Genomic DNA, 25,796 nt, shown 5'->3' on the forward strand with positions numbered 1-25,796 from the left:
TTCCATAGTATTAATTTCAATCGAGATTACGATAATTCTCTAGGACATAGAAGAGGAAAGATGTCCTTTGGGTGAGGCTAAGGATTATCAGCCGGTAGGATTGCTTACAGTTTTAGTAAAGTGAGTACATGAAGTCCTTATTATAATCTCATGTCAAAAGTCGAAGGTCATTATAGCTCTTCTGCCTCGAAGGCCTGTGATTTTGAAATTTTACTAATCGTTGAAAGGCGTGACATCAGTATTTTATTGGCAATAAGTGGATTGCCACCTGCATTGATTTGCGTTAATCATTCCGTTATTTTTTCTTCCAGAAGAAGCAAAAACATTAAATAATTTATGTTACATATGTCATTTGGAAGTGGACATATGTCAGCAACACGTAAACCGTGACTTCCATTATACTTCCAGTATACCAGCTACTACTCGAAATAATCATAATAAATGTAGGTTGTAACACGTGTAGTTCAAACATACATATAACGTATAGGTAAAGTATAACCTGCCTATTACATTTGTAATGCTTCCGTTACAGAGTCGTGTGATCGTGGAATCGCCACACTCACGCTTTTTCTTCTTATTGGTGGATCTGTGGTACTCTTGTTTCTCGTTGCTGCCCTTTTGACAGTTTTAGTGAAGTATCGCCGTACGAACAGTCAAAAGGTAAACATGACACGTAAAATCGTCAAGTGGGTACATTTTTGTGGGTAGAGTGAAGGGAGAACTGGGGGACAAGGGCTGACATGCCACGAACGTGTCCATTAGCTATAGGTTGCATCCAAAAACGTTTGTACTGAACGGCAGGTTTTTTCCAGTTGGCTAGCTGAGTGATCAGTCCCATCTTTTCGCACCTTAGTTGAGCTGCCTATTCGTCTATTATGCAACTCTTTAAACAGCTAGTAGCCAAATTACTATCAGATTAAGGCAGACGTTGCAAGATGTGAACAAATCAACTCTTCAAAACTCACCAGTCTGTTTGCAGGAGAGATGAAGTGTCATTATGGTTAATGAACTAATTCTCGTCATGGAATGACAGGTACGTCCAATGTGTGTGGAAGTAACGTGCGACCAAGGAGGAGGTTTACATTTTGTCTTCCAGGGGCTGCGTGGAAATAGTGCCAAATTGCCAGATACATGGATAATACCAGACATAAAATTTTCTATTTCTATATTGAAAGTTCCTCACCCTCCTCCTACTTCTATGAACTTGATACGTTTTTGATACGTTTTTACATGAGATCCCTACGTGCAATACGATACGAAATATATCTACCAGTACGCCTCAGAGAGTATACCCAGGGAGTTGTTATGGAACTCCCTGGTATACCATTGAACACTCTGGTTTCACAAAAACACACATATTTGTGTAGCATAACCCTAGGTACCATCGGTGTGATCAGAGTTTTTTTACCTTTTTAATATGATTGAAAGCTAATTCGTGTTGTCTGACAAGGTCGAATTTGTGACGGAACTGTATTTCAAGCTGAATTTTCTTTCAATCATATGGGTAAATATTGCATGAACGACTTGATGTGTATACACGGATACCTAGATAATGCCAATATTACTAGTCGGAAGACATAATTAACAGTTAATTGTGAGAAAATATTGCTATCAATTTGAAAGTTGGTTTTGATGGTAGGGTTGTCATTCAAATTTCCACCACAATTATGACGAATAGGGAAGGTTTTGGGGGGAAAACCCATAGTGCCCCTTTTCACATTTTTGCAAATGACACGTGCAGTTTTGTAATTTAACGTGTCTTTTTATTTACAAAATTAAGAAAACTACATCTTTAAGTGCGGTGTGCTGAGAAATATATGCTCTACTAGAACGTTGTTACAACATGCATAGTAGATTCAGAGGACTCGTTTGAAGTGATTGTGTGATTAAAACCTTCAAATAGATGCCATACATCCCTCGACCCCTCGATTTTGTGCCTCTGGCCCAGATAACCTAACCTCTTCTGCCAATTTTGCATTTTGGAGTCGGTTATCATTCAAGTCTGGCACATTTTCCGTCTCGTTACGTTATAAAATTTGTTCTTTGCTATCCGCTCTTAATAATTATCTTCGCTATCAATTGTATTTTCAATTACCACAGAATTCACGGCCTACGATTTTGGAAGAGTTCGCTGATACGCCATTAGTAAGTTTTTTGAGTATGAGTATGTGACAATCTTGCTCTCGACCATCCATTTTTAGGACATGCATGTCTATATGACAGACAGATAGACAGCTAGGCAGATATTCAAAGATCATGATCAAACATTTTTTACATGAGCTCCCTACGTGCAATACGGTACAAAATATATCTACCAATACGCCTCAGAGAGTATACCATAGAACACTCTGGTTTCACAACAACACACATATTTGTGTAGCATAACCCTAGGTACCATCGGTGTGATCAGAGTTCTTTACCTTTATAATATGATTGAAAGCTAATTCGTGTTGTCTGACAAGGTCAAATTTGTGATGGAACTGTATTTCAGGCTGAATTTTCTTTCATTCATACGGGTAAGTATTGCATGAACGCTTTGATGTGTATACACGGATACCTAGATAAAGCTGGGCATAGAAAATTCCAATATTACTGGTCGGAACACATGATTAACATGAAATTGTGAGAAAATATTGCTATCAATATGACAGTTGGTTTAGGTGGTAGGGTTGTCATTAATATTTCTACCACAATTATGACGAATAGGGAACGTTTTTTGGGGAAAACCCAAAGTGCTTCTTTTCAAAACAGAAAGTATTATTTCTCCATTTTTGTTAAATGACAGTGCAGTTTTGTTATTGAATGTGAGGACTCGTTTTAAGTGATTTTGTGGTTAAAACCTTCAAGCCATACATCCCTCGACCCCTCGATTTTACTGGCCCAGATAACCTAATCTCTTCTGCATTTTAGAGTCTTCTGCATTTTGGAGTCGGTTATTATGCAAGACTTGCACGTGTTCCGTCTCGTTACGTTATAAAATTTACTCTTTGCTTTCCCCCCTAATATTCATCAATTGTATTTTCAATTACCACAGAATTCATGGCCTACGATTTTGGAAGAGTTCGCTGACACGCTATTAGTAAGTTTTATGAGTATGAGTATGTGACAATCTTGCTCTCGACCATCTATTTTTAGACCGTATAAGACAGCTAGACATATAGAGAGATAGAGATATAGAGAGGTGGAGAGGTGGAGATATAGAGAGATAAAGAGATAGAGGTGGGTGGGGTAAGAGATATAGAGAGATAGAAAAATAGATAGATAGAGTGATAGATGGAGAGATAGATAGAGAGATAGGTAGAGAGATAGAGGTGGAGAGAGATGGAGAGATATGGAGAGATATGGAGAGATGGAGGGATGGATGGACTGAGGGATGGATGGATGGATGGATAGATAGATTCATGACCGAATATACGGATTGATGGTTTTAAGCTTAAATGGACGGTTACATGGATAGATGAACAGAAATACAAATGAATAGATGGATGGATTGACGGACGAATGGACAAACGGACGAGAGACAGAACGATAGACGGACGGGTGGATAGACAAACACACACATACATGCACATATATATATATATATATATATATATATGTGTGTGCGTGTGTGTGTGTGTGTATAGAGATGGAGAGATGGAGAGATCGAGATATGGAGAGATGGAGGGATGGATGGATGGATGGTTGGATGGATGGATGGATGGAGGGAGGGAGGGAGGGAGGGAGGGAGGGAGGGAGGGAGGGAGGGAGGGAGGGAGGGAGGGAGGGAGGGAGGGAGGGAGGGAGGGAGGGAGGGAGGGAGGGAGGGAGGGAGGGAGGGAGGGAGGGAGGGAGGGAGGGAGGGAGGGAGGGAGGGAGGGAGGGAGGGAGGGAGGGAGGGAGGGAGGGAGGGAGGGAGGGAGGGAGGGAGGGAGGGAGGGAGGGAGGGAGGGAGGGAGGGAGGGAGGGAGGGAGGGAGGGAGGGAGGGAGGGAGGGAGGGAGGGAGGGAGGGAGGGAGGGAGGGAGGGATCGATGGATGGATGGATGGATGGATGAATAGATAGATAGATAGATAGATTTATGAACGAATATACGGATTCATGGTATTAAGCTTAAATGGACGGTTACATTGATAGATGAACAGAAATACAAATGAATAGATGGATGGATTGACGGACGAATGGACAAACGGACGAGAGGCAAAAGGATAGACGGACGGATGAAAAGACAAACACACACACACCCACACACACATACACACACACATATATATATATGGAAATTTTTTCACTTTTCGTGATTTTCCAACTCATTACGATATATATATATATATATATATATATATATATCTATATATCTCTCTCTCTCTCTATTTATATATATATATATATATATATATCAATATATTTATCAATATATATCTATATATCAATATATGTTACGATGCCAACAACATTACAATTATTTCTTCAGTACTGGCCATTACATAAACTGTCGAATACCGATGTATTTGACCAGGAAGTCATTGAAATACTACGAACCGTTAGCCGTGAAAACGACGAGAACAGACGAAAAGAAAATCAGAAAGTAGCAGCTGGATCTGCTGCCGGGCTTTTCGGGGGAGCCATGGCCTTAGGTGCAACAGTTTGTCCCCCAGTTGGAGTACCTGCTCTATTGGTTGCAGGAGCAGCAGTTGGCGCTGTAGGAGCAGGAGTTAACATTGCTGCAGCGCGGGACAAATCAAAGAAAGACGGACGGCAGGTTGAGCGCGTTAAGGTTCCATTAAAAAGATTCATCGAAATTCAGACACAGTTGGCAGAAGTGATCGTTTTTCTTGACTTGACGTACCATTTCATTCCCTCAATAAAAGACACTAGCTGTTTAGATGCGAACCAAGTACAAAAAATAGAAAGATGCATACAGGATTTGAAAGGGAAACACAACTTAGAAATAGGAACTCTGCAGGAGGCTCTGACTCATATTCATGCTGGGACCGTTGATCTACTTGATTTTATTTCCAATGCGGAATCGTCTGAGACTGATGCGATCTTGAGTGAGTGGGAAGAAAAGCGCAAGAATGCGAAAGAGTATCCATTGGAGACGCTTGATCAATCCATTAAGAATTTGGTTGTTGGTGATAAGTGTAAAGGCAAGATGACATTCCTCACACTCATTAAGCTATTGTATTTTCCCGGGGAAGGTATTTCTCATTGTAATCCGACAGGTGATGCCAAAAATCCAGGAAATGCAAACTTGCCAATGGAGCTTACTAAAGGGGGACTAGTGTTTGGCCGTACAGCAGTAAATGTTGCCAATGTAAGTGTTTTCTACCTTGTGAATTGATGTAATGTATGTTGAAGGCTTCTCGGCCTTTTGGCTAAGATCATGTGTAGTATATGTTCCCTTTCGAGGGGAATCGTGATACACACCTGACGATGATCACACAGTCACAGTCTCGATGCAAGGCGACTGGAGTTAAGAGCGGATCAGTCGTTCGGTTTTTCGTGCCCAGGTCCTTCGGTGACTTTTCTTAAAGAGTATGTATGTTAATGTGCCTAACGTATATACTTCTGGTTTATTTCTTATTGCTTCATATTGCGATTCCGATCTCCATTGGTTGATTAAGGTCTGTCAGACATTCAGTTCATTTTGCATATAAGTTTTAGATCACATGTCTAATACTTTTGTTATTTCAGGTAGGAGAAGACCTTGTTGGGGTCGGAAATAGCGTCTTTAGAATTGCAAGAGGAGTTTCAGTTGCCGGAGTTCTGCTAGGCTCGCTTGGAATTGCAGTTGACGTTGCTTTCCTTACAAAAGCTCTAATTGGTTTACATGGTGACGAAAAGGAGCAGTTTTCTCAGGATATAAGCAATGTAGCTGACGAAATGCAAATAATGAATACGATTTTAAGAAAATTAACTGAAATTAACTAAGGGAATTAACTCAAACTTAAATAAACAGTTCTTTTAATCTGATCTTTGATTTTAGAAAATGATATAAATATTGTATGTCAAAAATATCAGCAGCCTCATTAAAGCCACAAGTAGCAGGGACAATGGAGGAGATATGTTATGCAGTGGATATTGCTCACTGTTCTATACTGAGTTCTAACTGTGATCGGTATGTTCGAACAAACTGTCACTGAATCACAGTATAACCAACTACATGGTTTTCTCCCTTCCGACGATAATGATGATAGCTTTAATATATACATAAACACACAGCACATCATCAACTTAGATTCTGTGAAATACCTAGGTATTGTCGTTCCTAACCTAGAAATTTCTACAGAGATCGCAAAAGCTGTTGGAATAATCGCACTAAGTGCACATTACCAAAGAAGTATTTTACCTACTATATATATATATATATATATATATTATATATATATATATATATATATATATATATATATATATATATATATATATATATATACATGTAAATGAAAACGTAATGAGAAGGAAAATCCAGAACAGTGAAAAAACTTCCAGCCTCCACCGGGTTTCGAACCCGGGCCTTCCGCTTTGTACGCGGACACCCTAACCAACTAGGCCATGGACGCTGATTGTATGTCCAGAGGTTCGAAACCGGTAAGGAAGGTCGTAATTTCACTGTAGGCGTTTGACACCTGTATCGAACAATACTAGTTCTGTTTTTGATGATGCTAACCAACTCGAAAATCATTTGTGATTCCTAAAGCCGGATCTTAAAAGAGATACTTTGAACAGACTATATATATATATATATATTACTTAAGTAAGCTTGTATACTGCACTACCATCTGGTCTAGTACAAGGAGACGTACCTACTGTTCTGTAATGAGGGGAGATGAGGCATATCTCGCATCTGCTACCTTATAACTTGAATGAATGATTTCTTCAAATAAAATAATGGAATCCATCATCACCTCAATCGACAGTCAAATCACCAGCATTCCAATACTTATTTCTCTCATCCTCTATTTCGGTCTCATTCCATTAAGCAATGAAATTCACTATACCTAATACAATACTTACATAAGTGTGTGTAAATTTTGTACAGAGTCTTATTAGCAAGTAACTAATCGATATTAATGTTCTATATTATCCATGTATAAATTGGAATGTGTCCATATATATTTTATTTGGTAGCACATTGATATGCACTGTGTTCCTACATTGTACAATGAACTGCACGGCTGGGCAGAGGAGGGTGTAAGGGATTTGTTTTGCTTCGACTGTATTTACTTCCTTCTTTATTTGCTGCAAGCTTACAGGTAGGATACGCATTTTATTAGTACTGTTCCTTTCCAATTGAAGTTATACTTTATGTTATTTACTCTTGTCCTTTTGTTCACTAATACGTTTGATCAATTAATAAACGACACGGAACTTGTGTGGAAGTTCAATCTTTGTTAGCCGTTTCCCTTGAAAACTGGAAATGTGGGATGTAAGCATGATCATGAAAATTGTGTCCAAACACAGCTTGGGGCAAATTGGATCATTATGCCAACATGGCTTGAACAAACGTGAATTATTTAACTCCTTCAAAAGGATAAGCTCTCTGGATTGATCTGTTAAGCTAGCATCTTTTTTCAACGTAATAAACCACATAAATACTTTTTAGCTTTAACATATCAACCAGTATTCTCTATTCATATGCTGAACACTTATCAATATATGAAGCGGCTGTATTTATAAGACTGGATCACGTCCGTCCAAATATGGATGGTGAGATGTTTTGTAGATTGGTCATTGAAGCCTACTACGGCTTTCTCAGCTGCCATAGCAACGGCTGCTAAACTATAAGAGATAATGGACCTCAGCAGCGATTCTGTAAAGTACTCTCCCATGGAAGAGTGACCGCAAATCTACAGATAGGAGAGGGTTGACACCTGTCAGAGGTCAGAGTGTGCGTGTTTGGTTGTGTGTGTCTGTTTTATTATTATCAACAACACTCTTTACGATCGCCTTGTGGAAGTGTTACGGGTGAAATAAAGCGAATTTATAAGGTTTTACGTTCTGTCACCGATACTGTGACAAGCTTTAAAAAAAAGACAAACACCGATAACACCCCCCCTCCCACAGACACCTTCGGTACGACTTATGAAGATTGGTTTCTCTCAAAGTGTTCCGTTGCTTTTTAAAGAGGTCATGACACGGTCATGTCACTCATTGAAATGAAATATTTGGACAATTTGATAGACAAATATATAACTTTTTTGATAAAAAAATGTTATTTTCGTGTAGAAAATATCAAATGAAATAACGAACTATGACGCAATCGGAACCCGGAAGTGATAAAAACAAATTTGGCAGCGGTAAGCCTCGTGACGTCATTGCATGAACGACGCTACGCTGATATCATTGTGTACTGTGTGTTTCACTGTGTAGTGTGTTTTAACGCGTTTTCATGAACTCGAAATCAATTACATATTGAAGCACAAAATTGATCAGAAATGTCTCAAAGGTTCGACGATAATTCAGAGGAAATAGAATTGCGCCTTCTTGCTCTTCGTCGAGTTTTTGATGACAGCGAAAATAGCGATGATGAAGAAGAAGAAGCATTTGGTTTGCAACCATACCAATTCGAGCCAGGGGCAGTTGCGAGAGGTGGTGCAGAAGGAGATTTGGGAGACGAAGCTCCGGCAGTTCCTGACGTTAATAGGCTCCAAATTGACGTAAATGAATGGTCAGTACATGATTTAATGTATTTTGTTTAAGTGTTCCACATTTATATGTTTCTTATGAAAAAAGATAACCTATATTATCGAGTCGTTCCGTTCATTTCCCGCAACTACTACAGGCTACTACTACTAGTACTACATCTAGTAATGCAGTTACTGTACAACGTACAAGTTCTGTTTGATGTAGCGTAGGGCATATTCAATGAAATTATCATAGGACAAAGCAGTATCATTTTGACAGGAAATAAACGGATACGAAAATTAGTTCAGGTAAAATATAACAAGTAATTTGACAATGCAAAATTATTTAATCTAACAGTAGGCCTAGGCTAGGCTCATACTGGAAATTTCTGCACTCAATATTTTCTACATCATCTATTTACGTTGCGCACTTGCGCCTACCATTCCCAGCAGAAAATAGGAATACTGAATTCATTACGTCTCTTGGAAAAAAATGACTTTCAGTTCTTTCCAATCTAAGGCCTACATTTTGTATGGGATTGTGGTACAAACCAATAAACATATTACATAGTGTCAATTATTGTCTATCCCTAACCAGTCTTTCAAAACTTGTTGATGCGGTTACAAAATGGTCTCATATTTGGTGTCGTGTGAACTACATGAAAGCCATTTTTTTCTATGCCATTTATGTTTACAACTTCAATTTGCAGGTGCACCTGTGAGAATTGTACTGCAATGCCAACAGCAATAGAATGCAAGTTTTGCAGGGAAATTGAAGAATTGAAAAACAAAGTGGACAGCCTAGAGGATGATAGTGTGCGGTGCATAATCCAACACCCAGGCTTTTAGAGTGTATGTCTGGACATATATGTTATTGAAACAGCATATTATGACTACCAGCAACAATATGGACAGCTGCAAGAAGAAGATTTACACATGTAAGTATAAGGTAGTGTACCTACATAATTATAAAACCTTTAAGCAAAGTAGGGTATTAAATGATTTGGTGAAAAAAATATGTGAAGACAACATTTTAGCAGGATTTACAGAATCTACAATTGCCAGATATGTCTGTAAATCAGATTGGAAATAATTTGTTTCATATTTATTTCAAATTTGTAATGTAATATGAAAGAAAGGTGAATACCATCAAACTATTAGGCCCATAAAGCCGATGCTATTCCCTGTTTTCAATGATGCAAGTGACATAATGTTGTTTGTGCATGGACAGAACACAGATGACTCAGACAATGAAGTAAACTCAGAGCCTCTTGCTTGCAAGACCGACTCATCAACTGAATACAGTACCTACCTGTACGGCTGTACCTGGAAAAGGGAATAGCATTTGCATACATGTAAGTGCAGAGAAAATGGGTCATTTCCCCACTCTTCAGTGTCTGCACCTTTGTGGGGAGTGGTTGAAAAACTCTACAAAGAAGTTAGAAATAAATCCTGTAAAAAAGTGAAACACTCCTTTTTGAGTTTTCAATCCATTTGCCCAATAGTGGATTAATTTTTTCACAATGTATTGTTTTGCTTCCAAATCTTATATGCAGATTTTGGTTCGTTGCCTATTGGAAACATTCAATTCAATGGGATTGATTCAGTGTTTTGTTATGATGCATTTTCTTATATTTTATTATTTCCTTTTTTTTCTTTCTGACAGGCGTTACAGATATGTTGCTTACAGGCAACTAGTCAGGTGGTGTTGGGGATATCTTGGAAAAAACACAGGTTGACCATTCCTGCTTGTGCAGTTACAAAGATTAGGGAGTTCTCCCCTTCAGCTGAGTATGTGGGGTTCCAGTACCCAGAACTGGACTAATTACCGCTTGCCGACACAGGGACAAATATCGTCAGCATGAAGCATCGCTTAAATGGCATTGAGATTTGATGGCTTTAATTTTGCAATGTTCCCATGAAAGAAATATTCACGTTATTTCGTTTGTATAAATATAAATTGGTGAAAACTCCATTTCTGTATGTTATACAAAAAACTACATAAAAAGTGAATGAATTTAAAATAATGAAGAAAATAAATTATTTCCTTGTCATATGTTTCTTATTTGATTGATAAAAGCCATCCACATTAAAAATCCATTTCTTTCAAACTTTGTTACATTTCTGGTGATGGTAATAGTCTCTTTCTAAAGCACGCATTCCAATCTTCAACAAGAGTTTTATGAAGTGATTTTCATAATACATCCCAAACAGCCATCATCCTGAGACTAGATGCTGAAAAACCTATATGCAGATGTAGCCGGCCAAAAACACAGTGACCAGGCAAAACCATATTTTTAGGTTTGGAAAATTTCAAGTGGCACCTTCCCATGAGGGTAGGGTCGGTTTACTCTGAGATCCTGGGGACAACTTGAAAAGGCGGAATGCTCACACACAAAAATAAACATATTAAGGCAAAATAATGGGTTTACTATGCACATGAATCGTGTATTAAAAGCAATGAGGTCACTTAAGAGCTGTTATACGTCTCATAAGAAATCCACTGAACTTATAGGTAATACGGGTCCTCTCCTCTAACACTGTTGTTATTATAAGAAATTATCTTGATCTTGTGCACAACCATCTCAACTTATCCTTCCTCTGTTCTCCTATTACTATGCAAACTTGGCTTATAGTATCTTCCCTTAACTTTGTCCCCTACTATCATACCCTATTCATTCCATCCCATAATTCCTAAAATACATCCCATAATTAAAAGAAAACATCCCATATTTGTAAGACAACATCCCATATTTTAGTGTATTGAAACTGACGCATGACCACCTTAAACCAATCAAACACAAAAGTTGATCATTGAATATTCATAAATCGTTTTTTAAAGACAGGTTTTTAAAGAGAAAGGTCACACAGGACCACCTGACCACAAACTGTTGCCCTGTAGCAGTTAGCAATAAAAGTGAAAATTTTGGGAAACCCTCAGTCTACCAATGTTATTCTTAATCATTGTCAAATGAATAAAACAAAGTAAGAAATGAAAGGAAATGATCAAATGAATAAAAACAAAAATAGGAAAGTGATAAACATAAACAACAACAAAAAATCATTAACTAGGCTTTGCTATGGTTACACAGGCAGTATCTTGCTTGTAAAGTATTGTGACCTCAGTTATCAAAATTTATATGCAACTGAATACTTAAATTTTATAATAAAAGTAGAAAAAATGCATATCAACAACCCTTCCCTACTGTTGACTGGTTTTCTTGAGCCTGGACATCTGCCTCTCTAGAGCATCTTGCTTGGTTGATTTGCTGATACCGACTTGACTTGCTGTAGGGATATGCCTAACGTCATGCTTAGGCCTAGTAATACTGCTAATGGAGTTTGGATAGAAAATAACTGTAGCTTCGTATTTTTTCGTGAAACTGGCTCTTGCCGTAGGTTGTCATGGTGAAATCGTGTATTTCTTAGGGATTTCCGAACCTCGCAATACTGACTATAGTACTTGTAGTGCTTACGGGTGGCTCCCCGAGATCGGTCGTTTGTTTCCGTTTGATTGTGGGATACTTTCCGGGCAGGAGTACCCTTCCCCGACTCCCGTCAAGTCCAAATCGTGACTTTAATTCATGCGTTGAATCGAAACAATCTTACTTCTTAGTGGTTCAAAACGGTCACTACATATATAGCTATAGTCTGAACACGCAAAATCATACTGAGTGTTGTGCACAATCTGAGTCCATATTCTACTGATTTTCGAATCCTTCGGATATCTATGAAGACCGATTCCTTCCCATTTGGTGTTGCTGCAACCACCAACAACACACCGAACCGGCAGTTTTGCTCGAAAAATTGGAATAACTGAACAAAATTCATTTTCGTAAAGACTAGCACTTGTTTACCTCGGAACGTATATAGGCTTATGTACCGCGTCCCGACGCCGTGTACAGACAGTGCATGTCATACTAAACATCGTTCATGCAATGACGTCATTGAGTCTGAAGGTTAAACTGCTTATTTTTCGAGCAACGGTGGGACGTATTTTTTGATATTTTCTACACGAAAATAACGGTTTTTTAACAAAAAAGTTATATATTTGTCTATCAAATTGTCCAAGTATTTCATTTCAATGAGTGACATATGACCATGTCATGACCTCTTTAAGGGATTATCCTTACATGTATTGTAAAAGAAGAACTATGAGGATATAGTCAACTTTGCTTCTCCTTTACAGTCCGTATGCGATAAAGAATGTTCTTCCTCATGTGGTTCGTCTAATTTTCATCTCCACAAATTCATATTACAGTAAACATACTCAGATGAGAAAATATTTTCTCCACTTGCTCCGTAATCTTCATGTAAGTTTTCACCCGTGCAAGAAAAATAGCAACTACAATATTAGAAATATGAGCAGATTTGAGGCCAACATATAAATCACCATCTACTCCTGTGCCTGTCAGCGCTGTTAAATGTAGTAAAGCCATCGTTATCGTTGTCGCGAGTGCTGAATACTTCCCTTGATTGCAGGAGAGAGCATTACTTGGATAATGAAATGATCAATTTAATTGTAATCATGGCCATAGGAATGAAACTTAGGCATTATTTAAAGGACAGTGACCAGCAAATGAGATTATGAAACATTACCTATTCGCATAATATAGAAGAACGTTGTCAACCAGAAAATTGTATAGTCTACTACTGCTGACATAAATTGCCATGTTCAACAGAGATCTTCTTTATGTACGTGAGTAATCCAAGGAAACATATCATATCAGATCAGAGAGGACCAGTATGTGGCAACATTGTCAAAAAATATTAAAATAAATGTTATTCACATTTATTGTCTTAACACATTTGTTGAATTGTGTCAGATAATTTGACATGACCTGGCGATAAATGACTTGTAACTTACACTTACTTGGCTTTTAACATTACTATAGAGTAGAGTCAGTAGACGATACCAATATGCCCAGTGCACCTCTGGACTATAGAATATTACGATCTACCAGTTGGCATATAATACACGTTCAGAAATTAAGTTAGTTTTAGTTTCTTAAACTCAATTAATCAGCACTGGCAACAGGAACAACAAGAGCGAACCACAAATTAACCTGTTATGCGTAGTCCGCTATAACCAGACAACACATTCCTATTTTGAGAGGAGCTATCTTAGAATTTGTGGGTGTAGATTCAGTGGTCAAAATACGCTGACACATCAAAAGGAAAGGGTTGTTCATAATGGAATTCATCAATGCCCCGGACGCTCCAAATACAGTAACTATTGTTTTGTTTTTTCTTATATTTTATTCTAATGATTAAATGGTACAGGTCGTGAATGTAAAAACTCATCAATCCCTTTCAGTCTATGGCTTGTGATACTCGTATGTTATAAAATATAATGAAAAAACAAAGGTAGTTAAGGCTTCGTAGATTAAAATTGCGTTTGAAAATTTGGTTACAACATGACTTCCAAACACGGCAAGTACCATATGTCACTGGAGATCAGGGATTCTCAATAAACCCGATCCGCGAGAGATGTCAACCGGTTCCGCGACACAATTGGCATACAATTTTCACCAATAAGGTGTGAAGGCAAGGCATTACGTAATGCTGTTCAAAATAAGTTTACAGTGTTTCTCGTTAAAGCTTCTGCCCTGTACATGTTTAATAGTACTACTGACCCTGATCATTGGTATAAATCGAAATGCTGGACAATTATGTTTAGAAATCAGCACAATTTGCACGTATGGGCCAAGAAGTGTTCATACTGTTTGTTTCTTTATAACGCTATGAACTGTATCACCTAGCCACGCATGATATATTACAAATATAGTTTTCAGTGTTAAGGACTGAAAAGGAAGAAAAGCAATGGTGATGATGTACGATCATATCCTCGTATTGAGGGAGCGCTGTTACAAATCTGTGCAAGCAAGTTAGCAAGTGTCTGTCTAAGGTGGCATACTCCTATTAGAGTCTCTATCAAACCGCCCGGATGTTCTCCTTCAGGAAAATTGCCAAAATGCAGTAGGATTTTTTTTTTGATACGTTATCAATCAGGATCTGGTGTCTTGTGGCTTGGATGTTGAAGAACTTGAATGGAAGTACATGTGGTGCAAAACATAGGTCAATTGAGGCACTTTTAGACCCTTTTAGGCCTCCCAGGAGCAGCGTACGATAATTGTTAACTATACTGACTGAGTGGAGAGGTTTGTTTACAAGTCACGAATATTTCAGGCACTGATAGCAAAACGCTACATGTTCATGATACGGATATTGATGGTGCTTTGAAATGCAAACTTGTCAGCTATCCAGTGATGGGTAGCCTTTAGCTAGTGAGAACTACTGTGTAAGTCAATAGGGTTATTAATGGGCGTATGCCACCTTAATGTTCACCAATTCCAAAAGGGCAAAAACGTGTGTGTAAATAATGAGAACCATCATGTGCGGTTGATTTTGTACATAAAAGACCCGAAGCTATGTAAGTAAAGACATACAAATACATTCAACTCATTGTTTGAGTCCATCATCAGTTTTATGAGGACCTATAGCGTGCTTAGTCAATTTTGAGGAAAGCTCTTCTATGTCAGGACGATTTGATCTTGGATCCGACCAACAGCGTGCCACCTCGATGTAGCTGAAAAATAATTGATTTTGAGATTTCAAAATAAATAACCTGCCTGACAAACCCTTTTTCTTAGATAAAAATAAACATTGTTTGCGCCTCTTTTTATAATCATGATCCATTCATGTTTATTCGGCCATAAGTACTCCTAGTTTGATTCTCAAGATATTGGCAGGTATATAAAGTTACATTAAGCTTCCGGAGCACCTGTAACTGCAATTTGCAAAGTTTACATCTCTGTAGCGTTAATACTAAAGTAAACTGTACTTACAGAATTTGTGGACACAACTCTGGCTTTGGGAAGACACCACTGACGTCATTATGATCACTTCCAGAAGTTATAGGTAGAGCGCCTGTGTAAGGAGACATAGTATGAACCGTTTCTTCAGAGCCACACTGAAGAAACTTAACTCTAGAATGCACTGTCTGCGTAAAATGAAAACTTTTCAAATTGATGAACGTATTCTCACCATGTTTTATACTTCCACCATTTGTGGGGTATGGAAATACAATTTGATTTCTTGGGGCGGAAATGCGAGAAAGGAAGATCAGAACCGTATGGACTCTTTAATCCGTCAGGCGGGCCGCATAATTGGCAACAGCCAACCCTCTTACTCATCATGTTATACCCATCTACTCCAACAGAAATTAGACAAGATTTTAAAGGATGCCGACCACCCACTGCATGGACAATTTCAGAATGCAGTGATTCCTCGGAGCGGGAGGATGAGGCTGCCGACAGCCAAAACCAATCGTCACCTCTCCTCATTCGTCCCACAGTGCATCAGAACCCATAATCAAAATTACAATCGCTAGTGTTCTTGCCCTCTGGTTACACCTCCACTGTTTTTGTCATACTTAGTCTTGCCATTGTTGTACTTTGTAATTTTATTGTCTTATTGTTTTATGTGAGTCATTTTCCATGTGCTGTATTTTAATGTTATATCCATCTTATTCTGTACATCGAGCATTTAATTACCCGAAATGGGTTTAATAAAGTGAATCTTATCTTATCTTATCTTATGTCACGTGGCTATAGCCAGTCAATACATATCCAAATACTACTAACTGCAGTACAAATAAATTAAGTTGAGTGAATGTATTCATTAAATAATACCCTAACTAAACTCTATTTATTTATTTAAGGAACATATCCCTACCCTGGACAGCATCATTGATTTAATGAATGAATATCTAAATTCTTGACGGAAACAAACCATTCATATATGTATTAACTTTTCGGATGAGAAGTATTGCATTTGACATTAGTACCAAATTATCACAGTCATTCTTAACAATTAAATATCGTCAAAGAAAGCGTCTGTTTCGTTACCTTGTGAAAATATTTGCCAGATTGCATATGCTGTTAGCCAAACGTCAGTAGCGGTCGTGTATTCCACTAGACCCTGAAATTCACTTCGTTCATAAACGGATGTATATACAGACTTCAAGAAAACAAAACAACAGGTTAAACTACCCATCATAATCTTACAAGGATTCTCATAATGTTTCATTGCAATGTCGGGCCGAACTTTCTTTATAATTGCCCGTTTATACATTTTAACTTCTCTGGTTATTAAATTTGTTCAGCACAAACATTTCACCATAACTTTGAAAAAAAGAATGAATGAAACGCAGCTTGAAATCTTGAGAAAGTGCATTTCTTTTTCGACAGAAACATGAACGCTTAATTCAGATATACCAACACAGTTAAAAAGCAGATAAACCTATAGGCGACTTTACCTCTAAATTTAAGGATTGAGGTTAAAATTGGTTATAAGGACATTTCAAACAACAAACAGTTAATTGCTTATTCTTGGAACTTTTAATTAGGTGAAATATTCTTATTACACCGTACATTGTATTTCCCAAAATAATAATATATTTATGGTGAGATCTGTAATGTCAACATAAATAAAATGTAGAAACGTATGGACTTTATATATATATATATATATATATATATATATATATATATATATATATGGGCACTATACAGACGCATAAATCCTTCATTCGGCAGATAAATATAAAGTTCAGGATAAAAAATACCTTCGTCTTGATGGATTCCAAGAAACATAAAGCATCTTTCCTCAGACAAAAATCAAATAACTTGCAAGTTTTGTCATCCGTTAGCAGTATGTTTGCAATGGATAGAGATGGATGAGAAAACTGAAATAGAAAATGGAAGTAGTACTATTAAATGGTGAAAACTGTTTTGTATAAGGAAGTATAGTCCCATTGGATTGACGCAGACTTGTGACGTCACAAGTGCTGAACATGTTTCTATGCACAAATAAACCTGGATCTGCATGCGCAAACCTTCCTCATTAGAATTTGCCAAGTTTCAAATGAACAAGTTCTATCCGAACTAGGTATAAATAAATAAACCATGACTATAAACGTACCTAATCGCGAACTAAACTCATTACTGGACGATGTCGAACTACATTATTCCTGCACATTCTTTCAGGTGAACATATAAAACTCCACTTTTTCGCTAAAAGAACAGATTAAGTTATGTTGTACAGAATCACATATCGACATGTGCGGTTGGAATTCCTCACTTAAAGTGACTGTATCAAAACTTGACCATGTGTATACTCTCCATGGCTTCTCAATACGCATGTCTTACTCAAAAATCCGTACAGACACATTCCGTAGTAACTTACTATTGCAGTCTGATTCCTCTACGATCGAATAACGAATCTTTAACCGAATCTTTAAGCTTTTCGCTAAAAGAACCGATGAAGTTCTGTTATGCAGAATCATATATTGTCATTTGTAGTGAAATTCCTCACATAAAGGGACTGTGTCAAAACTTTACCATGCGTGTGGTCAAGCTGTGATCCCCTCTATTGCCTCTCCATACGCATGGCTTATTCAGAAATAAGTAAAAATACATTCCGTAGTAAGTTCATCTTGCAGTTCGATCCCTCTAGGATCGGGTAACGAATCTTTGACCAAGGTATAACATTGGACATCGAATTCAAATATAATGATATGAACAAATCCGGTACAACAAATTCTGTTGAACGAACAAAATCTTAAAATGAGTTTAAATGAGCTTAGAACCCAACTTACCCCTTGTGATAATATAAACGCCATCCCTGAAGCAGTTTGAAGTGAAAATTGTAGCAGTTCCTTCACAAGTGTTACCATATCATCTGTTAGACGTTTTTGTAGTTCATAAGCAGACAGCGTCACATGATCTTGTAACGTCTCCATCTTAGTGTATGTTTGAATAATGTAAACCTGATCTACATGATGAAGTAACAAAGTTGTCGTATAGTAAAAATATCAATTCAAAATACAAAACGCAATTTTACTTTCGATCAGTTATTTTGGGAGTTTTTCTTTCCCTTAAAGTTGGGATACTCGTTGTATTACAGCTTCTTTAAAAAAATACGTCTATGTAACATACAAGTTTTGAACTTATTAAACTATGGAAAAACGAATTAAGTGGAAAGTTATCAGCAGGATTATAAGTGCGCTCCTAGCATACATTTACTAGCATGATGTTACAAGAGCATGCTATACAATATAAGTTCACGGCAATCGCACATTCTTTTTTATATCTGTTCCTCATTCTTTTATCAATTTAAATATAAACGATGTAATGGCAAAATAAATATAAATTATCACAACGTGGCTAATATTTTTCTCAGATGCATTTCAAATTGTCTTTTTTTTTTAAACATATACTTTTGTACAGCAAAATAATCAATCCAGCTTTAAATACTGCCTTTTACCCAAATTATTATATATTCCAGCAATGGCAAAGTTATTATAGATTACACCAAAATCATACATGTGATAGATAAGGTAACATTTATAAACTTACCGTTCAGATAACAAGATCCAAGGCATTTCAAGATGTGGGGTGACGCTGGTATTTTAGTGTACTCTTTCGCAAATACATCCCATTTGTGTTGCTGATTATCTGTTTTCGATTCTAGCATATCCAGAAACGATATAGACGGTATAATTCTAGCATAAGTACAGTTCCAGTGGGAAAACAGCTTACCAATTATGCACAAAGGATACTAACGAAATAATTCAGGAAATTGGAACAAACGAGTTTCCTACATGTGTTGCTTTATCCTACATATTCTTCTCGACTGAATGTAAAGAATCTCCGACTGACCCATTTGCCCGACTGATGATGGGAGGTGGGGGGGGGGGTGGCCCATCTTCCGACACTGACACCACGTTGATTCCTTTGCAAAGTGTTGGCCTTTGCACTTATCGTGGATCAGTAGATGAAAGGAGCCCAAAAGACTTTAAACGTCTTAACGAATTTTTATGATGACTGCATCTACAGATAGCGTGATGTATACAAATTTGTGGAATTTCTTCTCATATATCAGAGATGATTTCACCTGTTATTGTTAACTATCGTGATAAGGTGAAACGTTATGGTTCGTGGATATTTTTTCTACCTGAGTTCGCTTTGCGCCTTTTATTAACATGTTCTGTTCACTATCATTTATTATTTTCAAATCAATTAGATTTTAAATAAATGTTATTAATACAGTCCCACTATGCCTGTAAATGTGGGTTTTAAACACCGGTTTACGTAGCCAACTTACCGGACTCAGTATTATTTATAACGAACTTGATAATTACTTACTTGCAGCCTGGCAGATGAACACATATTTCATGGTACCTAGCTTTGCGGAAAACGCCACAAGCCATCTATCAGATATATTTCCCTTCGAAAGTTGGGTTATGAAACGAATTTGGTTATCTTTGATTGTTTTCAAATCAAACATTTCATCGTCAATAGCAGAATACTCCTCTGTGAAGGAAGAACATTCAGCACCACATTGTTATCATGACCTTGGCATACTTCAAATACATTATTTTATTAGATAAAACTGGTTTGTCGAGCTTTGATGTAAATAACATAAATATATCATTCAATTAAAAACGAAAGCATAATTAACTATTAAAACCTTAAATCGATAAAAGTAAAGAATTGTTTCAGTAATAATTGTAAATAATAATTGGTATTATTTTTTATTTTATTTCTAACTACATTTCATTTGATTCTTAGATATATTTCATATCGCTTTCATAGATCAATATAGATTAAGGCACACATCTACTCAAGTAACAAAATAAACGAAATGAATAAATAAGTGAATAACAATAGAAATGGCAAATAAGGTCTGCAAATGGTTCGATTTGTTTGAAGACCTGGACAGTTACTCCGTACCATTTGATCATGATGTCAAAACAGGACGTAAGTTATGTTTTCAATAAACTGTATTGTTAGATGAAGCTTACTATATCATACATTGTGTTATTGTATTAAAATACATAAACAGATTGGTCAACAATAATATAACCACTGTAATGTGTATTAAATATACTATGAGTAACACATGTTTAACAAAGATATGCATACCTTCTTGGTGACTTTCTTTTACAAAGTAGGGGGTCTTTATCTTTCGTTCGTAACTTGTAGAAGCTTGGCGTTGACTTTCTCCATAGTTTCGTCTTCTCAGTATTCAATCAATTTACGGGGCGTTGGGTGTTTACCAATGAGAAGAGCATTCATAAAATGGCAGAAAGAAAGATGATTGATGGAATGCTTTGGTATAATATTTGCGTTGTAGACAAAACAGAATCCCATTTAGTAGTGGAGATATGTTTCTCAGTAAACTGCAGTGTTTGAAAATAAAATACACATTTTCCCACAGTTCATGTGCGAGATATTGCATTCGTCAATCACTTGGCTCAACCTCGTGGAAAGTGAAGCAATTTTTTCAATATATTTTGTTCTTTCTGTAAAACTCACCCATACGGAGTTTTTATCTTCCGGTCGTAAGGTGCTTTGTGCTTATTTTCTCCAAAATAGCTGCGTCATCGTAGTGTTCCATCAAAATAAGGGAGTCACAGAGTTTCCAACATTGGTTGAAGTAAACATAAAATGGGATGAAACGAAAAGCGAATTAATCATTGGTTTTACCGCATCGTGTACACGTTCGTTGAGAAGATTATTAGTATAACACAGTTCTCATCTTTGTCGTCTTTGGGGACGTTCAATGGGGATTCATACATACATGTAATATTTAAGGACCTATATGAGATGATAATTAATAAGACAAATGGACCTTTAGCAATTATATTTCTTTAATTTTATTCTATGACAGAATTAAACGAACTATATTGAAATTCTTTTACATATGATATTCATGCAAATATGTTTGATCATCCGTCAAATGCTCATCAGTGTCAATACTATGATGCCAATGAACTAAAATTTATTTTGACAAGACTGAAAATGACTCATCATTTCTCCATGCAAACATAAGAAGCATTGGCAAAAAATTTCGATTCTTTGCTACATTTGTTGGAAACAGTATCTTTCTCCGGTCATTGTATTGACAGAAACCAGGATAACTGATAATGACTCAGCAGATTTGTATGATACCCCATGCTATATTTTATTCATAAGGGTATAAACTCTGGTACTGCAGGAGGTGGAGTGGCTCTTTATATTTAACAAACGTTTTACCTTTTCTCAAAATAATCAAATCGTCATATTTCTCACACAGAATATTTGTTTGTTGACATTTGTGTATTTCCACATAATTTTGTCAAAGTCTGGGTTATATATCAGCCACCAAATGATGTACATACTTTTAATAATGAGTTAACAAGGCTAATTTTTACGCACAGTGCCAATAATCGTAATGGTTTTTACTAAGTTAACGCCGGTGCCTTTCAATCATAAGTACCCGACTTCGGTCCTTTTGCGGCTTTGATAAACCAACGATGGCTTCTTCGCGAGCTCCTGCTTGCAGGAGGATCTAATATACATACAAACATACTAATGGACTACAACATAAACCTTCTAGACTTTGAAACAGATAGATTTCCTGAAGACTTTTTGAAAACTTTAAATTCTTCCTCTCTTATTCCAAACATAACAAAACCAACAAGAATCACTCAGACATCCGCCACTCTTAAAGATAACATTTTATATAATGACCTTGGTTTTCATTCTGGTATTATTTGTGACGACATTAGTGATCATCTGCCCGTTCTTTAAATTCCTGATATGGACGGTATTACAGAAAAAGGTCATACTAATTGGAAACATGATACTTCTCCCAAAACTTTGGATAATTATGGACATTGTTTATCAAACTATCATTGGAGTACTATCAAACACAATGATGAATATGAGACATAGGCTATAACAGTTTTCTTACCGTTTATCAAAATGTGTTTGCTTTCAACTGCCCATACAAAAAGGTCACATTTAAAGGGAAAAATCCTAAACCATGGATGACAAATGCCATTCTCAAATCAATCCATCAGAAAAATTTTTTATGGTTGAAGTATCTCCGAGCGAAAACCGATAAGTCTAAAATTTCTTATGTAAATTACAAGAATATTATGCCAAATAACCTTAAGATCGCAAAAGACATTCCAATTTTTAAGTTAAGCAGCCCATTGTCTGTTAAAAACTATAGACCTATTTATATTTTACCTCTGTTTTCTAAGGTAATTGAACGTCTTTTTTTTAATCGATTGTTCAACTTTCTAATAATAAACAAAAACATTTTTTCTGGGCAATTCGGGTTTGGTTCTAAGTAATCACCATACATGACTGTTATTGATCTGGTTGATATGATTTTAAGGGCATTTGACTGTAAAGAGTACGGTATTAGCATTTTCTAGACTTCTCAAAGGCCTTCGATACAGTTAACCATGAAATTTTAGTTAGAGAAACAAAATTCTTAGGTATTCTAATTGATAAGAACCTGGGCTGGAATTCTCATGTTCAAAGGTTCCATATCAAGTTCAATATCAAGGAACAGGCATTCTCTAAAGACTAAAATTCCTTTTCCCTTGGCACATTCTGCTATCTTTATATAACACGTTGGTTTAGCCTTATTTGAATAACTGTGCTATTGTTTGGGGTAGAACTTACCCTTCGATTGCTAATCGCCTTTTTAATAATTCAAAGCGTGCTGCAAGGTTTATTGTGATTGCAGACTACCGTCATCACTCATCATTTACTCTTTCTTCCGAACTACATTTATTCAGTATTTTTGACATTTATAAATATCAGCTAGGAATTTTGTATGTACAATTTTAATGGGAACTTAATTCCTCCCAATTTTTCTACTTACTTCACAATGATAAATGACTACCATGTATATGATGCACGAAGTAAAGGGAGATTCTACCGTAACATTGTTAAGTCCTCTGCAAGTCAACGAACTGTCAGATTAAATGGCCCTACGTTTTGGAATAATTTAGTTGCTACAATTCGCTTGTCAACTAGCATTCATTCCTTCAAAACAGCCCTAAAAGAATATTTATTAGACCATGTAATCATATATTTTCCCCGTAAAAGCTATTTGTGCTACTAAACCACTGTTCTGTGGGGCATTAAGCTCGGCAGGAGTGGGAGGGAGGGTATGCGGGGGCGGAGTTATTAGTTAGTCTATTGGAGTCAGTGGAGTACCCGGGAACTACATTTTTTTGTTGTATTTTTTTCTTTTTCAAGGTGGCCTGATCTCGATAAGCTTTTGCTTCTGTCAGGTCTCCTCCACTGCGTTTATACAGTTGACTCTTCATCTTGCATACATGAATTATTTGTTTTCTGATCATATTATTTATGTTGTACGCATATTAAAATATGTATTTATCAGTTGTTCATGTGCAGTGGAAATGAATGAATGAATGAATGAATCAATCAATAAAATAGGTTTTTATTTTTATTCACATTAGATTGCAATTGATCAGACGAAGGTACTTTTCCAGATTTTTTCAATAAAGTGAATCATAATACGCAAGTTTTGAGCACATTTGACTAGATCATCAGTGTTCCACAGCCCTTTTAACTTTCATATCAGTATGACAACCACTGGCATAAAGTTCCAAAAGTTCAAAAAGTTTGTATTTTGTTACTTTATTGGCAAACCGTGGACTTATTTTATTGTCAAGAGATATACGGTAATTGTCAAATAGCAGGAAGAAATTTTCATTAATTAATTCAAATGTTCTTTGAAAACATTAAGTTATGAGTAGATATTACATAATGCTATCTGTTGGTCCATTACTCTCTTTCTGTACAACACAAAAACAATGTACCTGTTGATGAGTATATCGCCAAAGTCGTTTTCGTCTCTGACTACCGTATCTGTCAATATCAGAAAGATTCGAAGACACCGCGAAATACGTACAGTTCTTATTCCTATAATAAAATTTCAGGGGAAATGTCCCTCTATACGTATTGTAGCTATCAAGACACCGTAAAAGCATTTCTAATGTTATTATCAGGTTCAATTTAAGACAAGTGAAATAGAAGTGAAAGACCATCATCTGAACAAAAGTGATTTTTTTTTTTTTTTACAAAGTTACTAAACGTAGTCCCAACGTTAGAGGATTAAAGCCAACGGATCTTACATAATATATAAAAATAAAAAATAGAAGAGAGGAGCAATATTTCTGTCAACCAATTCTCACGAAAGAGCACCGACTAGCCGATGTTGACTTAAAAGTCCAAAGATCGTGATACTATCTAAAAGTGTAAACTATTTACATTATATTGACTGTCAAAAGTGTCGACCAGGCGAAACGTTATGTATTTTTATCTCATCCAGGTGATCTACTATCAGTGGGCTTATCTAACGATGCAACTGTAAAATAAGAGCCATTTACATTATTTTGCCTAAAATACTTGTTTAAAAAAGTTAGTGACACTTTTCTTGTAAGTAAAGTATAGTCACGTCTTGTAAAAGAAAACAAGCAAAGAAACTTGTTTTCGTTCTAATCCAGTTTAAACATATAATTGTATATTTGTATAATTGTATAAACATATAATTGTAATTAAAAGTAAATTTTCGGTAAACTAGCACAAGAAAAAACTCAACACGATGAAGAATTCAACGAAACACTTTTATATTTCAATCAACGTTATTTTCTTTGAGAAAATAATATGTGTCTCAGAAAAGAATTGAGAGTACATGACAATTATAAATGAGTGAATCGTTAATTACCTTTTGAAAATGTTTCTTCTTCCTCCGATGGCTTAGCTTTCGTAGGCAAAGCATAGACACATAATTCACTTTGCCTGATATTTTACGAAAATCAATAACAATCAGTTTAATGTAAATGGATGGTTAACTCCATCGATGTGCAGCTTAATATCGAGATTAAGCGCGTTTTTTATCTGCTTTTCACAATATCCGAATCAAAAGTGACGCCAGATCTACAGTAATTCAAGTGTACTTAACTTACAAGAGCTCATGATTGGATCAATTACTCTGAGCTATTTTATTATGGGACGCCGTTTCATTTACTATGGATTACATTTTTAGACCGCGCACACAATTAGCATTGAAGTAAGCAAGAAATTTGAGTTGAATACAAAGACATTGTCCAATAAAAAAATTGACAATTATTATATAAAATTCACTGCAAAAAAGGTGCAGTGCAAAAATGACAAGAAATTAACTCACAGAGTTTTTGAATGTTCTTTTGCTGAGAAAGAAGACAGAGGTACATAACTTTGTATTTTGTAGTCTTATACATTCAATGTTAAGTACAACCACATGCTTAATATATGTTAACAAGTGATC

The 25,796-nt window shown here is 36.4% G+C and overlaps 2 protein-coding genes and 1 pseudogene across 8 annotated transcripts in view; 2 read left to right on the forward strand and 1 right to left on the reverse strand.

Annotated features, from left to right (window-relative positions):
• The window catches only part of LOC139981664 (uncharacterized), a 179,814-nt gene that overhangs the window by 23,451 nt on the left and 130,567 nt on the right, over window positions 1–25,796 (reverse strand). The window lies entirely within an intron of this gene.
• LOC139981666 (uncharacterized) overlaps window positions 1–25,796 on the forward strand; it is a 53,695-nt gene that overhangs the window by 8,498 nt on the left and 19,401 nt on the right. For 2 of the 5 annotated variants that reach the window (XM_071994238.1, XM_071994235.1), the window contains 5 exons: window positions 533–660; window positions 2,101–2,145; window positions 3,035–3,079; window positions 4,454–5,296; window positions 5,677–6,354. The exons of 2 other annotated variants lie outside the window; for them this stretch is intronic. In XM_071994238.1, the coding sequence (XP_071850339.1) occupies window positions 533–660; window positions 2,101–2,145; window positions 3,035–3,079; window positions 4,454–5,296; window positions 5,677–5,913 (1,298 nt within the window). In that variant the 3' untranslated portion in view covers window positions 5,914–6,354. Of the gene's footprint in view, window positions 1–532; window positions 661–2,100; window positions 2,146–3,034; window positions 3,080–4,453; window positions 5,297–5,676; window positions 6,355–25,796 lie in introns of those variants that run through there. One more of the 5 variants, XM_071994237.1, reaches the window with a different exon arrangement.
• Window positions 6,381–12,735, forward strand: LOC139981669 (uncharacterized; annotated as a pseudogene).

The sequence above is a fragment of the Apostichopus japonicus genome, chromosome 15 (genome assembly GCF_037975245.1).
Source record: "Apostichopus japonicus isolate 1M-3 chromosome 15, ASM3797524v1, whole genome shotgun sequence".
Taxonomy (NCBI): domain Eukaryota; kingdom Metazoa; phylum Echinodermata; class Holothuroidea; order Aspidochirotida; family Stichopodidae; genus Apostichopus; species Apostichopus japonicus.